Below are 17,645 nucleotides of genomic sequence, written 5' to 3'. Positions count from 1 at the left end.
GCCGACGCTCTGGCGCGCACCCCGTTGCCACCTGAGAGGGCCTGTCCTGTACGCATCTATTGCGCCAATTTTTCGATTCCTGTCGACAACGAAGCTGCCAAAGAACAGGGGGATTTGTAACATATTCTGAAGACCATGCAAAGAGTGCAACACGGCAAACAAGACACATGAAAACGACCGGACCGGCGCACTTACAATCGAGCTTTATTGATCGCATATATGCCAATGTTTTTGTAAGACATAACACAAAACCATCTCAAGTAAACACAAAAACCATAAACACATTTTCAAAACAAAAAATCTTGAGTAAGTGCTTGTGGGTTTCAAATTGTCAACAGAGGAAAACAGCACAATGAAGAGCAAACCATAAAGAGAAAAGAAAAAAACTGAGTTGTAAGTCGCACCACTCCCGCCGTGTTTATACATTTCCTTTGTTCTTATCCCACTTCGCGCCGTCTTGAGAATAGGCTACAAATACGAAGCAACTAGGCCAAACAAAACTACCTTAGCACGGAGATACTTGCATATAGTTATCTTGCAAGCGTCTTCTCGTAGCACTTTATTAGTTCGGTAGCGTCAAGGCATAGGCCGCCGTTCACTTTGGCATTTGGGATATGACCTTCTGTAGTGCGGAAATTATCACTTGTCTGACGGGCGCAAATGATAGCTGCCTGCATACATTGATGCTGGCTGAATGACCCGCAGTGTTCTTTCCAGGCCGCCTTTGAACCTTGCACGTGGCTTGGCTTTTGTTATTATTAGCTTCGTTGCTTAACTACGTACGCGAAACTTTGTGCTAAGTTACCTTAAGGTGGCAATGCGATAACTGTTACATTGCGCATGGATAGGACGATGGCATACATGCAAAGCACAACGCTAGAGAATGTCTTTGCCACTCCACCAGAGGCCAAAAACAACAAGAGTTAAACCCGCGGGATGTGCGGATGTGGCGATGGCGTAGTAGTCTATTGCAGCGGCCAGTGAAGCTGACCTGTTCACGTCGTCGCAGGCTTGAATCCCGCTGGCTGCCATGACGCGTTTTGTTTATTGCGTGAACCGCCCACGTGACGCTCTGACGCCCCTCGCTGATTCTAGCATCTCGGATAGCGATGTCGATTCTGTCGCAACCACGAAGCTCATTCGGTGGGGATAGGTTCTCAAATTCGGCTGCCCGCAATCATTGGGTCTTGGTGCTCACTTGACACATGTGACGTCATCGCTGTCTTGAACTATCAGAGAGTTTCCGACGACCGTTCTAATGCTATCGCGTGGATAAGTTCGCTCCTGCAGTTAATGCCAGTGCCGCAAGCCCGATCCTGCAGTTGGTAGGTGCTGCCCCTGCTTTGTCCTTACCGGCCTTTTTTTGCCCCGTTGGAAAGAAAGCTGTACAACTTTCCTTCGTAGCCGTATGGCTGCGCTTGGGTGGATGCCAATGAGTAATTACTTCCTTATTACCTATCAACTATCTATAGGGTTTTCATTGTCTATAGACTAGTCCAGTATTTGTGTACAGAAAGTGTATAGATTTTACTGACAAAGGTCTAGGGACAGTACATAGGGTGTCCATAGAAATTTTTGTGAGGAAAACCTCACAGTGCCGATTGTCAAGCTCCCTAAGCGGCCTTCCTGTGGGAGTAAACGAAGTTGTTTCCTTTATTTAACAATTACTATACCCTCAGGACCAGAGACATTAGGCTCAGGATGGGACTAAGCAGCCTTTACGCCTCATAATGACGCGGTGACTTTTGTTTTTCCGCTGAAGACTATTCAGGCTGAAAGCGTTCGTCAGTCGATTGAGAGGGTAATAATAGAAATCGGAACATACGAAGGCAAGTTACTCTACTCCACAATAAAAAAAACAAACTTATTGGACGAAATCGCCTTTCACTCGCCGAGTGGCAATAAGACTGAGCGCTGAGCACCGCAGGTGAGCCATCTAGGTCACGTAACCTTGTGGCGTCATCACAACTTGCCCATCGTATTGTTAAGAAACTGTCCACCATGGCAGGTGACAGTTTAATTAATGACTGGTCGCGAGAGTTTGGCGGGAAAGCAACCTGGATCGCGCACAAGCCCCATCGCTGGCAGCACCTCCCACTTACAGAAAAAGTTTTAGACAGTCTATAGAGTGTCTATTGACTTCTGTCTGTAAAGTCTATAGACTGTCTATAGACATATCCTAGAGAACAGTCTGTAGGCGATACAAGTGCCATAGACAGTCTATAGACAATCTATAGATTTATGGCCATACACTTTTAGTACACTTTTGTCTATAGACTATGAATAGACAACAAGCAATATCTGTAGGAAGTCAATAGAGTCAATAAGAAGTCTATAGACTGTCTATAGGCCATTTTTATAATCGCAGGGCAGTGGCGCATTGCTTAGCCGCTGCACCACTGTGCCTGGAGTGGCATGAGGACTTCCAGGGATCGAAGAATGTTAAGAAGAGAATGACCAATTATGGATATGCGGACATTAAGCCGCTAAAGTCAATTTAAATTTAAATTTATTCATTTCCCTTGCACACTTTGAGAGGGTCGATGGAAAAAGCTAAGAACTGTGGCTTGACATGCCCCTCAGCCCCTATATTGCAGGGCAGCAAGTAACATGCAAATTACCTACACAAGTGGCATCACAAAAATCCAAACAATGGTAGTCAAAAATGGTTGGTGCATCATTAGAAAAAACATTAATGAATGAAGCGCATAGAAAAAATGATATCAAAAAAGGAACACAAAAGATACACTTCATAGAAAAACAGGTCTTTGGTTATTCAAATCAAGTCGACACTTTATGGAACGAAAGAGATAAAGAAGCAGTGAAAGCACGGCGAAATCTAAAAAGTAGCATATACAGCCTGCATATCTTTGCGGCATGCTCGTGATAGATAAACTTTTGCAGCATGAAACTTATTTAAAAGACGAGGAAACGTGTTTGCTAGGCCAGATGTACCATATATATTGTGCGGCATGTTGGAATATGCCACAGTTCGCTGTGCCTGCTAGGGTAAACTTGTACGTATAGCGAAAGTAATCGCGTCATACCCTGAAGGCTGAGCTTAAGTGTCCACTTCAATTTTTTCGATGTCTTCTCTGTGTTGGTATCTTGAACAGAAGCCCTCGCTCACGAAAAGATTTCAACACCCTTGCTCTTTTTCTTCTTTCGACTTAATTTCTTTTTTGCCCCGCTCTTGTTGATTTTCATTTGTTCTCCACAATGACCGCTGAGGCTTGAACAGGAGCATTGGCCTCAACCACGTTTTCAAGTGAAGTGGAGGAGCTTCTAGCGGTATCCTTATCACTTTTCATCACTCTGTATAGTGTCTTTCAAGGCGAAAGCCTTTTATGACTCATGAGTGGCGTGGACAGGATATATCACGCTTTCACCAATCCATAACCTTAATCCACAATTCAATCCCTTATCCAATCCATAATCCAAAAAGGCACGGAACTGTCAATGAAGAAAAGCGAAATAAATCAGGCCGCGTGGGAATCAAACCCGGGCTTACGACGCGTGAGACGGGGACGATTCGACAGCGCCACAACATTTGTATACTTTTTCCCAGCGTGGTATTTACTACAGATAGCATCCACATGACGTCACTTCCCCCCTCTCCTGTGAAGCCTGACTGCTCCTGGGACGCTTTTGGTTGGGACGAAAAGCTGACGGCTTAGCAGTAGTAGTCGGCACCGCGTGTTGGAAATAATCGGGAGGCTGCGTAGAAAATATCGCTTCATGCCAGTCGTTTGTCGCAGAACGTTCCGGATACGTCATACGGTTCAGTGTTGCGTGCAGCATAAACTTACTAAGTTCAGTTAGAGCCTAGCTCGCGGCGGGGATTCGAACCGGCGACCTATAATCGGGGCTGCGTAAAAAAAATCGTACCATGCTGGGTTCGGGGGTCCACCAAGATAAGTGAGACTGTTACTGCGTCATTTTCTTTCCTAAAGAAGCAATTTCCGATTTGTCCAACGGGCAAGGCGTCGCGCCGAACAGGCGATGGCGTTCCGTGGACTCCCTGGCAGCGCTGCAACACGCTTTCGCGTTCCACTCTTAAAAGAGAAGCTTGATCATCCTTCATACTTTTTTTCTGATTCTTTCAGACGCGATGCCTCCTCCACATAGGAATTAGACATTCAGTGGAGGCTACTGTTCTGATATTGTTCGATAGGGGCGTGTACGCTACGCAAACAAAGTGAAAATTTGCGATGAATTTATTTATTTCTTTATCATCATACCCACAGCGCCATTGTCTGGCATCACAGTGGGGGGGTTCCGTGCACGCTGCGACCGGAGCTCGACACGACGTTGGGCGTTGATGTGTTCCCTGAAATGACCCACGGGGATGTCGTGCACTCTTCCGGCATTGTGACGTTGGAAGAAACGAAAGCCTTCAACTTATTGGAGGCAGGTCAGAATTTCTCCAACGGATGGGTGGTAAGCCTGTCTGCGATGCGTCTATACGAGACGAAAAGCTTGGCCTCGGCACCCGTCTCTATCGTTGTTGCACGCTGCGGATCTGAACCAGCTTGCCTTGTGCTGTAGGCAAGATGCAACGGCGCGGGACCCATTCTGGGTTTATGTTGTCAAACAAATGGGATTGCGTCAATCAAGAGAAGAAAATTGGCAGTTGCTTAGCTCTGGTTAAGCCTGGATATACAAGCCAAAAGCTGCAGTTATCCTTGGTTTGACGTCATGGCTGTCGCAGTTGGCGCACAATGCACTGGGAGCACCGCGATAACGGTGGAGGCGTTCGGCCGTCCACACACTGCCTGTGCGGAGGCGGAGACGGAAATCGGCGTGGTTCAAATTCAAGGGGCACTTTGGCTCTCTCAAGGGCTGCAAGGCGAAAGCGTTTTCTGGCACACTGCTTGTTTTTTTTCCATATTTAATTTTTATTTCATTTCTTTTTGTTCTTTTGTTTAGTTTTTCTTATTGGTCATTGTTTTTATTTTAAAATTTTCATATTTTTCGTTTCAATTTTTATTTCTCTTTATTTGCTTATTTTTATTGTTTTATTATGCTCAATTTTTCTTTTTATTTTTTCTTTCTTTTGCTCTTTAATTGTTTGTAATTTTTTTACTTATTTTGATTTTTTATTCCTTTAATTTTATTTATCAGATCCATGCATTCACTAGATGCGCCTTTATGCGGTCAAAACTTGCGCTCAAGACTTGAGCATTCGTGGCGGAGTGGTGGCGTCTCCGCTTCAAATGCCAAAGGCCGTGGTTCGGTTCCCAGCGTCGTCGCAGTTTCTTTTTATGTAGCGCGCGGCTGCATCGAAAGGTCAAACGGTGGCGTGGAGGAGTAGCGCGCGCAGCAGTATGTGCGGCGCACATGCGCAGTAGCGCGCGGCTGCGGCGAAAGGTCAGGCGACGGAGCCGGTGGCTGCGGCCACCTGCGCCGCGTGTGACGTCACTCGGTTTCACGCGTGCGCAGAACTGGCAAATCTGTGCACCGGCTCACGCGAAGCTCGCCTCTGACCCCTCGTAGTGAAGCGTTTCGCTTCAAAACATTCACTTCTGGGCGTGCAGTGCAGGACCGCGCAGTGTGGCCCAGGTACCCAGAGGGGTCTCAAACCCACTTGCAGCAAAATAGTTTTGGTACATCTCTTTCCTTGCTCCCCACGTTTTCGCAAATATTTAGCTCACGGCACAAGCCTCTTATCTGTCGCAAAGTACACCCTGCACACACCTAGGGTTCTCGGGGTAGAAATCGCCTCGCTTAATGCGAGCCAGCCATAGCCCGTGCCGATTCGCACTGAACGTCATGCAGAACTCGCACTTGCATGCCCAAGATATTATCTAACGAATGCGAAAGAAGTTCGCGTTTTTTCGCTACGGTTAGAGCAGCTAAGGATAGCACACAGAACCATACTTAAGGTTCGGGTAGACCTGAACCAACGCGAAGTGAGCTAACAGAGGTGACGGTAAGGTACGGCAAGATGGACGTCTGGCATCCCGAGATAACCGGATGTGACGTCAGTCCAAGCTGCGTATTCGAGGTCATGCACGTACAGAATGGGCTATATACAGATTGTTTCCAAATACCTCAGCTAGTGCATGGCTGCACTCCATCAGCTAGAGAGAAGTCAACAAAACTAAAAGGGCGGCAACGATAGACGCCATATAATCAACGGAAACCAGTTCGATAGAAAGTCCCTTTCGCGCCAGTTGGTCGTTTGCAGCAGAATAAACGCGCGGCTAGTGAATGCGCGTACGTGAGTAATTATGAGAATATAAATTACAGGTGGCGCAATTTACGGAGAAAAAAAATTGCGTTCCGGTTAATTTACTTCTTGCTTGGTCGAGTCACGGAGGAAAAAAAAATAAGGAGGGAGCGCGACGCCACGCGGCCAGCCTTCGCAAGCCAAGTGCTCGTGAAGCCGCTCCCTGCCCCGTTTTCCACTCTCTTAGCCAGATCTTTATGTTTTGGTTCTGGTAGGTTTTAGTGCGCGTGTCTGCGCGGCCCGTGGCGTCTACAGCAAGGAGATTGATCTACAGACAGTCTGCTGCGCTGGTCCGCGCATGCGCGCACGCAGCGGAGCTATATTTCACTGCCCACTATCACGTGGCGTGATCACGGGGGGATCGACTGTCTACTTTTTACTGTATTTTTGCTCCTGGAGACTACGCTTTAAGGCTGTCGCCTGACGCTCCCTCCTCCGTTTTTTTTTCTGAATGGGTAGATTTGCCAGTGATTCCACTGGTTGATGTGCTGCAGCGCCATCATGCAGCACCCCTCCTCGCAGTGTACGACGCTGGCCCAGAAAATGATGCCATAATGCAAGCACAAATGCTTTCGCAAATGCTTACGGGCGGCAGCACGTAAGTTGTCTTAAGTGCCTCCTTGCATTCTTCTTTTCAGTTTGTTTTCAGTGTGAAAGGTTGGAGTAATGAAGGACATTTTGTTTCGGATCTATTTTCCATGTATCAAATAATTAAGTTCAAACTCAATGAACTATGAAACAAAAAGCAGCGCCCACTGCGGTCGCCCCTTCATATCCGCTGTCAATAATCGCTAAAAGAATCCTCCAGAAACAAGCATTTATGCACAAGTTTAAAACGATTGCGATTCTTGTGGTCCTACCGAAGGCTAAGCCTCTGCCTTGTGCTATGCGATGCGTCGAAAAACAAAACACATTCGTGGCTTCGGCCATAGGGCTATTTTAAGGCACGCAGAAACCATGGGCTTCAGACAACGTCGGACCTGACGCGTGTACAAGAGAGACACAGGCAATATTCTCATTTTGTCGCAGTGTTTATAGTGACTTGCATCGTGAGTGTCATAATGAATGGTCGAGCATTTGATGAATAACCGGCTTGTTAGTTTCTGCAACATTTTTTTTTCTGCAGCACGTCGCACATCAGATAGAATCGTCGAATTTTCGAAGCTGCGTCACGCGTCTGCGAAGGTGTTATTTACGAGGAAGATATGGGAGACACTTACCCCCGCTGGTATGTGGTAGCCGGACATGACGACGTCCTGTTTCAACTTGAGATTCACGCCTGGTATGATGGGATGGAACCTTACAGAACGTCGCAGAATAGGAGCACAAAAGACTCATTAAACTCTGTCCTGCGAGCACATTTTTTAAAGAATATATCAGTCCAAGCGAACACACACAGGGGATAACAGGCTCCCTGTGCACACAAAGTCCCGCCTTCGTGGAAGATAAATTGTTAGATGTGAAATATCAATATGTGATCAAGTACTCTTTGTTTAATGGGGCACGAACGTATAATAAAAATGGTACATTTTGCGCGCATAAAACAATCTAAAATTAGGAAACGTGCCAAATCGTCAACGTTCAGATATTAATGCGAAATCGTTACTAGGCTGTGTCGGCAGCGAATGTCTCCACAAAATATGCCCGCAGCCATAGTGGGGAACTAGAAAGAGATATCGCCAAAAGAGTGGCTATAATCGAAAGAAGACGATGTGAGGATTCGGCGCAAAAAAAAATTGGTGACGATGGGATAATTAGTTAATTACTCAGAGCCAAAACTGTCCAAAAAGTGGGCGAGGCCAGGACAAAAGCGGTGCCAAATTTGAAACGCCGGAAGTGTAGCACCACGTGACCGAAAATGCGGGCGGAGCCAGCACGCGGCGCCAAATTTGAATGTCCGGAACGAATACTTACATGAAACAAGGAGAAATATAGAGTTAATCGAAATTTAATCAATAATTAATATTTATAAGAAAGCCAAGAGTCAAATTGACCTAAGGTGAATTATTTATCAATTGAGGTGAGTTACTATAATTATAACGCGAATTAATCGTACATTAGAGTGATTAATGGCGAATTAAATGTGAATTAAGTTTAATTAGTTTTGAATTAATGGTGAATTAGGAGAAATTATGCTATTAAAGTGAAGGATTTAGACACCGCCGCGGGCACGAGAGAGAGAAAGAAGACGACACAGGGCACCGCCCTGTGTCTTCTTTCTCTGTCCCGTGTCCGCTGCGGTGTCTAGCTCCTTCATGTCTCACCAACTGGCCTAAACATCTACCTTCCTAAGCTATTAAAGTGATTATGTGCTAAAGAAGCAATCGATAAGTGTTTTATAAGTGATCGATAAGTGATTGATAACTGATTGATAAGAAATGATGAGTGATCGATAACTGATCGATTAGTGATCGGTAATGAATTGATGAGTGATCGATGACCGTTAATGATTAATCGCGTGTGCGATATAGTATGTGCCTGGCCATAAGGTTATCAGTGAGTTTTGAGGCGACGAGTACCGAGCATGCAGGCGTCAATGCTTTCGCGTCGCTCCAATGCGGGTGGCCGCAGTGACCTTTAAAGTTTTTTTCAAGAAAAGAGCTACTTTAAAACCGCTGATTACAAGCCGACAGGCTCACTGTTGAAGAAGATAAAAAAAATCCGAATGCCGTAATTTCCTGCTACAGCAGCTTTGCTATTCATGCTTGGCACACTTTGTTTCAGGGCGCGGGAGATCAGAAACGAAACATCCCACATCCATGGCGGCGGTGTTGGAGCAATAGCAGTCGCCAGCGGCTTTCGCAGGCACTCTTCTCCTCGGATTTCTTTTATACGCACAGATAGACGACACAATAAGACAAGGTTGACAGGACGGAGCGCAACATTCAACTATTTTATTCCGGAAAAAATACATGACATTTATACCAAAAAAAGAATGGATAATCATCAGTGCCACGTGCAAGCCAAAACCCGGGAAAAGCACATAGGAAGGGCACAGGTGACTCACCTCTTATGTAATTTATCTAAAAAGGCAAAATCTTTATCATATATTGTCACAGATGGTGCACTGACACATGAACGACCGCTTTTCCTTATATGGTAGGCCTCAGCCAATTCTCGCGCAAGCGTGTCAGTGCTCCTGCACAAGATGCTGGTGCCTTGGAGCGTTGAATCACACAGTTTTCCTGCTTTCTGTTTTTCGTCGTTATCTTTTCCACACTCACTGATGTGCGCCGGCAGGTGCGAACCGGTACCGTTATTCAAAGACAAATTGTGTTCCCTTAACCGCTCATTAACACATCGGCCCGACTGCCCAATGTACACCTTCCCACACTTCAACGTAATTTTATACACTACCCCTTTTCACACTTCACAAACTTATTAACATGTTTGATTTGGCAATCTGAGTTGGGGCTACCATCTTGCGAAACTAGGCGACACAGTGAAGAAAATTTCCTTGGGGCCGAGAAAACCACGGGTACCTTAAACTTGTTAGCCACGCGCTTGAGGTTATGAGCCACTTTATGCTGATATGATTTGACCACAGGTTTCACTTCCTTTTTTTCAACTTTAACTATTGTCTGTATTTTTTCCGGAATAAAATAGTTGAAAGTTGCGCTCCGTCTTGTCTACCGTGTCTTATTGTGTCGTCTATCTGTGCGCATAAAAGAAATCTGAGTATGAACCAACTAGCCCCACAACCCATATTACTCTTGTCCTCCTCGATGTCTTTCTCCCATTGCTCGCGCCGCGAGACAAAGAAGGCGCTCAGAATACTTCTTGACATTCTGCCATTCCTAGCTTGATGTCATAGCATCAAGCTCAGAATGGCAGAATGTCAAGAAGTATTCTCAGCGCCGCGAGACAAAGAAGGCGCTCAGAATACTTCTTGACATTCTGCCATTCCTAGCTTGATGTCCTAGCATCAAGCTAAGAATGGCAGAATGTCAAGAAGTATTCTGAGCGCCGCGAGACAAAGAAGGCGCTCAGAATACTTCTTGACATTCTGCCATTCCTAGCTTGATATCATAGCATCAAGCTAAGAATGGCAGAATGTCAAAAAGTATTCTGAGCGCCGCGAGACAAAGAAGGCGCTCAGAATACTTCTTGACATTCTGCCATTCCTAGCTTGATATCATAGCATCAAGCTAAGAATGGCAGAATGTCAAAAAGTATTCTGAGCGCCGCGAGACAAAGAAGGCGCTCAGAATACTTCTTGACATTCTGCCATTCCTAGCTTGATGTCATAGCATCAAGCTAAGAATGGCAGAATGTCAAGAAGTATTCTCAGCGCCGCGAGACAAAGAAGGCGCTCAGAATACTTCTTGACATTCTGCCATTCCTAGCTTGATATCATAGCATCAAGCTAAGAATGGCAGAATGTCAAGAAGTATTCTCAGCGCCGCGAGACAAAGAAGGCGCTCAGAATACTTCTTGACATTCTGCCATTCCTAGCTTGATGTCCTAGCATCAAGCTAAGAATGGCAGAATGTCAAGAAGTATTCTGAGCGCCGCGAGACAAAGAAGGCGCTCAGAATACTTCTTGACATTCTGCCATTCCTAGCTTAATGTCCTAGCATCAAGCTAGGAATGGCAGAATGTCAAGAAGTATTCTGAGTGCCGCGAGACAAAGAAGGCGCTCAGAATACTTCTTGACATTCTGCCATTCATAGCTTGATGTCATAGCATCAAGCTAAGAATGGCAGAATGTCAAAAAGTATTCTGAGCGCCGCGAGACAAAGAAGGCGCTCAGAATACTTCTTGACATTCTGCCATTCCTAGCTTGATGTCATAGCATCAAGCTAAGAATGGCAGAATGTCAAGAAGTATTCTGAGCGCCGCGAGACAAAGAAGGCGCTCAGAATACTTCTTGACATTCTGCCATTCCTAGCTTGATATCATAGCATCAAGCTAAGAATGGCAGAATGTCAAAAAGTATTCTGAGCGCCGCGAGACAAAGAAGGCGCTCAGAATACTTCTTGACATTCTGCCATTCCTAGCTTGATGTCATAGCATCAAGCTAAGAATGGCAGAATGTCAAGAAGTATTCTCAGCGCCGCGAGACAAAGAAGGCGCTCAGAATACTTCTTGACATTCTGCCATTCCTAGCTTGATATCATAGCATCAAGCTAAGAATGGCAGAATGTCAAGAAGTATTCTGAGCGCCGCGAGACAAAGAAGGCGCTCGGAATACTTCTTGACATTCTGCCATTCCTAGCTTGATGTCATAGCATCAAGCTAAGAATGGCAGAATGTCAAGAAGTATTCTCAGCGCCGCGAGACAAATAAGGCGCTCAGAATACTTCTTGACATTCTGCCATTACTAGCTTGATGTCCTAGCATCAAGCTAAGAATGGCAGAATGTCAAGAAGTATTCTGAGCGCCGCGAGACAAAGAAGGCGTTCAGAATACTTCTTGACATTCTGCCATTCCTAGCTTGATATCATAGCATCAAGCTAAGAATGGCAGAATGTCAAAAAGTATTCTCAGCGCCGCGAGACAAAGAAGGCGCTCAGAATACTTCTTGACATTCTGCCATTCCTAGCTTGATATCATAGCATCAAGCTAAGAATGGCAGAATGTCAAGAAGTATTCTGAGCGCCGCGAGACAAAGAAGGCGCTCAGAATACTTCTTGACATTCTGCCATTCCTAGCTTGATGTCATAGCATCAAGCTAAGAATGGCAGAATGTCAAGAAGTATTCTCAGCGCCGCGAGACAAAGAAGGCGCTCAGAATACTTCTTGACATTCTGCCATTCCTAGCTTGATATCATAGCATCAAGCTAAGAATGGCAGAATGTCAAGAAGTATTCTCAGCGCCGCGAGACAAAGAAGGCGCTCAGAATACTTCTTGACATTCTGCCATTCCTAGCTTGATGTCCTAGCATCAAGCTAAGAATGGCAGAATGTCAAGAAGTATTCTGAGCGCCGCGAGACAAAGAAGGCGCTCAGAATACTTCTTGACATTCTGCCATTCCTAGCTTGATATCATAGCATCAAGCTAAGAATGGCAGAATGTCAAAAAGTATTCTGAGCGCCGCGAGACAAAGAAGGCGCTCAGAATACTTCTTGACATTCTGCCATTCCTAGCTTAATGTCCTAGCATCAAGCTAAGAATGGCAGAATGTCAAGAAGTATTCTGAGTGCCGCGAGACAAAGAAGGCGCTCAGAATACTTCTTGACATTCTGCCATTCCTAGCTTGATATCATAGCATCAAGCTAAGAATGGCAGAATGTCAAGAAGTATTCTGAGCGCCGCGAGACAAAGAAGGCGCTCAGAATACTTCTTGACATTCTGCCATTCCTAGCTTGATGTCATAGCATCAAGCTAAGAATGACAGAATGTCAAGAAGTATTCTCAGCGCCGCGAGACAAAGAAGGCGCTCAGAATACTTCTTGACATTCTGCCATTCCTAGCTTGATGTCCTAGCATCAAGCTAAGAATGGCAGAATGTCAAGAAGTATTCTGAGCGCCGCGAGACAAAGAAGGCGCTCAGAATACTTCTTGACATTCTGCCATTCCTAGCTTGATATCATAGCATCAAGCTAAGAATGGCAGAATGTCAAAAAGTATTCTGAGCGCCGCGAGACAAAGAAGGCGCTCAGAATACTTCTTGACATTCTGCCATTCCTAGCTTAATGTCCTAGCATCAAGCTAAGAATGGCAGAATGTCAAGAAGTATTCTGAGTGCCGCGAGACAAAGAAGGCGCTCAGAATACTTCTTGACATTCTGCCATTCCTAGCTTGATATCATAGCATCAAGCTAAGAATGGCAGAATGTCAAGAAGTATTCTGAGCGCCGCGAGACAAAGAAGGCGCTCAGAATACTTCTTGACATTCTGCCATTCCTAGCTTGATGTCCTAGCATCAAGCTAAGAATGGCAGAATGTCAAGAAGTATTCTGAGCGCCGCGAGACAAAGAAGGCGCTCAGAATACTTCTTGACATTCTGCCATTCCTAGCTTGATATCATAGCATCAAGCTAAGAATGGCAGAATGTCAAAAAGTATTCTGAGCGCCGCGAGACAAAGAAGGCGCTCAGAATACTTCTTGACATTCTGCCATTCCTAGCTTAATGTCCTAGCATCAAGCTAAGAATGGCAGAATGTCAAGAAGTATTCTGAGTGCCGCGAGACAAAGAAGGCGCTCAGAATACTTCTTGACATTCTGCCATTCCTAGCTTGATATCATAGCATCAAGCTAAGAATGGCAGAATGTCAAGAAGTATTCTGAGCGCCGCGAGACAAAGAAGGCGCTCAGAATACTTCTTGACATTCTGCCATTCCTAGCTTGATGTCATAGCATCAAGCTAAGAATGACAGAATGTCAAGAAGTATTCTCAGCGCCGCGAGACAAAGAAGGCGCTCAGAATACTTCTTGACATTCTGCCATTCCTAGCTTGATGTCCTAGCATCAAGCTAAGAATGGCAGAATGTCAAGAAGTATTCTGAGCGCCGCGAGACAAAGAAGGCGCTCAGAATACTTCTTCACATTCTGCCATTCCTAGCTTGATATCATAGCATCAAGCTAAGAATGGCAGAATGTCAAAAAGTATTCTGAGCGCCGCGAGACAAAGAAGGCGCTCGGAATACTTCTTGACATTCTGCCATTCCTAGCTTGATATCATAGCATCAAGCTAAGAATGGCAGAATGTCAAGAAGTATTCTCAGCGCCGCGAGACAAAGAAGGCGCTCAGAATACTTCTTGACATTCTGCCATTCCTAGCTTGATGTCCTAGCATCAAGCTAAGAATGGCAGAATGTCAAGAAGTATTCTGAGCGCCGCGAGACAAAGAAGGCGCTCAGAATACTTCTTGACATTCTGCCATTCCTAGCTTGATATCATAGCATCAAGCTAAGAATGGCAGAATGTCAAAAAGTATTCTGAGCGCCGCGAGACAAAGAAGGCGCTCAGAATACTTCTTGACATTCTGCCATTCCTAGCTTAATGTCCTAGCATCAAGCTAAGAATGGCAGAATGTCAAGAAGTATTCTGAGTGCCGCGAGACAAAGAAGGCGCTCAGAATACTTCTTGACATTCTGCCATTCATAGCTTGATGTCATAGCATCAAGCTAAGAATGGCAGAATGTCAAAAAGTATTCTGAGCGCCGCGAGACAAAGAAGGCGCTCAGAATACTTCTTGACATTCTGCCATTCCTAGCTTGATGTCCTAGCATCAAGCTAAGAATGGCAGAATGTCAAGAAGTTTTCTGAGCGCCGCGAGACGAAGAAGGCGCTCAGAATACTTCTTGACATTCTGTCATTCTTACCTTGATGCTCTACTCCTGTGTGCCTGGCAATACTTTTGAAATTTTTAAGGATCTATGCAACAATGTTCAAATAATCCAAACAACTAATAGTGCGAAATTAAAAACCTCTTTTAACTAAGGAGTTCATCGGCTTGCCAAGTTGATGTTCGCCATAACGCTTGGTCTGTAAACACGTGCAGTTGCTTCAGAGTTCCTCGGCTAAATTTAGTGGGCGCTGTAGCGCGCTCGGAGACCTCGTGGGCACTCCGAAAACTAGCGGCGTTCGCCAAATTCAAACGATTAGACGTGAAACGTCCCTACTAATCAATTTCGGTTCATGCATGGAGCTTGTGTGATTGTGCTAGGTCGTAACTGGCGAGCCCAGCTAGAAGTTTGTGCTGTTGCCAAACCAGGCCTGTTTACCTCAGGCTGCTGCCAACTATAATGCTTTACTTTCCTTCCTGTTTCATGGACCAGTTTAGTTTTTATATTCTAGGACCGCGATACGCGGAATGTTCGAGTTATGCATGTGCGATGAAATAGCGCAAGTGAACAAGTAGGGCTAGGTTTGAGGCTGGTTGTTTTAGATTAGATGGTACGAAGGAAGCGGGCAGGAGAGGAGAACGATGCATGTGGCTACCAGCGCACGCCTTTTTTTTTCTTATATCTCGTCCCACGTACGTGTTTCAGAGCGCAGTAGAATCATTGATGATTGAGAATAAAATCAATATGAAAATTAACGTTAAATATAGGGCTGCATATAGTTCTTGCTAGGCTTCAGTAAACACGGCAGACACGCTACAGGTCGATAGTATGGCAGACATATTAAATCCCCTGTAGGACGATTCATTTCAATTAATTTACTGAAGCGCCCCACCGCGGTGGCTCAGTGGTTACGGTGTTCGGCTGCTGACCCGAAAGACGCTGGTTCGATCCCGGCCGCGGCGGCCGAATTTCGATGGAGGCGGAATTCCAGAGGCCCGTGTACTGTACGATGTCAGTGCACGTTCAGAACCCCAGGTGGTCGAAGTTTCCGGAGCTCTTCACTACGGCGTCTCTCATAGCCTGAGTAGCTTTGAGACGTTAAACCCCATAAACCAACCAACCATCGTTTATTGAAGCCCCAAGGGATCGTAGACATAACATTCGGCGAGGGCTAGAATAATGTATAAAAACATAGCGTGCCAGTTTAACAATAACAAGAAAAGGAAAGCAGCGAAACAAAGCACAAAAACAACCATAAGACAAGATACTCTAGCAGAGGGTCAAGTCGTTTGTTAACGAGAGAAAGATCAAGTAAAATAGAGCTGACTTGCTAGTTTAGTGCAAAGGTTTCTCGATCTGTACACGAAGTGTTGTTATCAGCCGGTGCATTTCATGGGGCTATTGCACCTGGGAAGAATGAATTATTCGTTGCTGTCGTGCAGTATTCAATCAGATCAGATCAGATCTACTGTGTCTCTGAAAGGCGGTTGAGTGTTTCCTTGGATAAGTCATGGAACGGCATTGAAAGTGCTCAGTGAGGACCCTAATAAGACTAACTTATTTCAGCACTCTTTCCTTCCGCAAACCGTCAATTAGTGGAACAGCTTACCAGTTTCGTGTGTGCGGTCTCTTGACCAGATAAGTGACCATTGTTAGCATTTTATATTTAGCTTGTTTTGTTAGCTTCTTTTTGCCACTACATGTCTTTTCCCGCTGCTTGTGTTCTGTTTGCATTTTGGTATTATTGCTCAATTTGGGATCTGTTTCTGTATCCACTCCTACTTGGGCCCCACGGCCTGCAGCATGTCATAAATAAAATAAAAATAAATAAGATACTAAGAGCTAGAATCAAGAGAGAGCTCACCGAAGCGTCTCTCTTATGCAGGCCTTCAAAAAAGGCCATTTGCTCTCGAAGCTAGAGTCGGGGCTCTCCGGGGATTTAGCAGAGGGGGAAGACAGGACATCTTGGCGGGCTTTTTCTTGCACCTCTGGGTTCGCTGCTAGACGCTGAAGAGCGAAGCTTGCAGCAGCTCCAGTCTGCAAAAGAGCAGGGGAAGAATATTCAGTTGAAACGCTTCCCAGTTTATCGTGGAACCCACATCATCGAAGGCATCTCAGATCACAGAGTACCAATTTGACGGAAGCCCGCAGTCACGAAAACCAAGGACCGTAGGGTTGTTTTTTTATACCACCAAACTAACTACGCCCACTGCAGGGCAAACGCCTCTCCCATATCTCTCGAGTTAGCCCTGTCCGGCTGGCACAGGACACGGTTAATTGGAGAGACATGGGAGAGGCCTTCGCCCTGCAGTGGGCGTAGTCAGGCTGATGGTGATGATGGTGTGTGGCACAAGCTTTTACCTTTATCGCGGGCTTGCATTCTGACTTCCTGCGTCGAATCAGTTTTCACGAGCTTGTAAAAACTGCAGGGTCACGGAACTTCTTGCATTGAAGACGCGTCGGGTATAGGTACAATGTTAAACACTCTCAAGATAGTGCGACTTTTTGATGATTTTTTCCTGATATACGTGCTGCATCTAAACTTTAGATCGTGCAGGGATTTTTATCGTGTGCGCGATACTTATTTGACGGCTAACGGAGTTTTCCAAAAGAATCGTAAAATGAATGGGCACGGAAAATGCTCCGGGCCACCAATTCTATCTCTCCCCTCTCGGCAGAGGTGTCGGGCCAGGGCAAGATATCGTAGTTCAGGCTAGTGGAGCTGCTGCTGAGAAGCCCAGGGCAGTGGAACGGCGAGGCTGCAGTTGGGTTGATCAGATAAAAGCTCCCGCCGAGGACAGTTTAGATTGGCTATACTCCGACGTCAGCAATGGCGCCAGTGGGCAAGGCGATAAAATCACCAGCCTGCAAACTGTGTGTTAAGGCGAAAGCCTTTAATGCCTCATCATTGTCGACAGAAGGTAGCCAGCAAAAGGTTGTCAGCAGAGGTGTCAGGCTTGTTCTAGTCAGACCAGAAAAAAAAAATTCTTTGTGCACGATGGGATTCGAACCACCATCCTTCTGTTCCGCAGCCGAGCGGGCTAACTGCTACGCTACTTCCTGCTTTTTTTTCTTTATTGCCTGGCTTTGGCTCATGACATTGCAGAACAAAAATACACATAACGCTATAGACATACGACACTGTCGTGGTCAGCCAGCACGAGACTGGCTTCGTCAGC

General features: G+C 45.6%; 1 protein-coding gene across 1 annotated transcript in view; it reads right to left on the bottom strand.

Annotated features, from left to right (window-relative positions):
• LOC149326755 (putative cytochrome P450 49a1) overlaps window positions 1-17,645 on the bottom strand; it is a 114,728-nt gene that overhangs the window by 35,414 nt on the left and 61,669 nt on the right. The window contains exons 6-7 of the mRNA XM_089564668.1: window positions 16,331-16,503; window positions 7,453-7,531 (exon numbers count right to left, since the gene is read on the bottom strand). Coding sequence (XP_089420794.1) covers window positions 7,453-7,531; window positions 16,331-16,503 — 252 coding nt within the window. The remainder of the gene's footprint in view (window positions 1-7,452; window positions 7,532-16,330; window positions 16,504-17,645) is intronic.

This window comes from Amblyomma mixtum, chromosome 10 (genome assembly GCF_055824585.1).
Source record: "Amblyomma mixtum isolate Tamu chromosome 10, ASM5582458v1, whole genome shotgun sequence".
Classification (NCBI taxonomy): domain Eukaryota; kingdom Metazoa; phylum Arthropoda; class Arachnida; order Ixodida; family Ixodidae; genus Amblyomma; species Amblyomma mixtum.
Note: the sequence above shows the minus strand (reverse complement) of the source record. Positions and strands in the feature narration are given on the sequence as shown.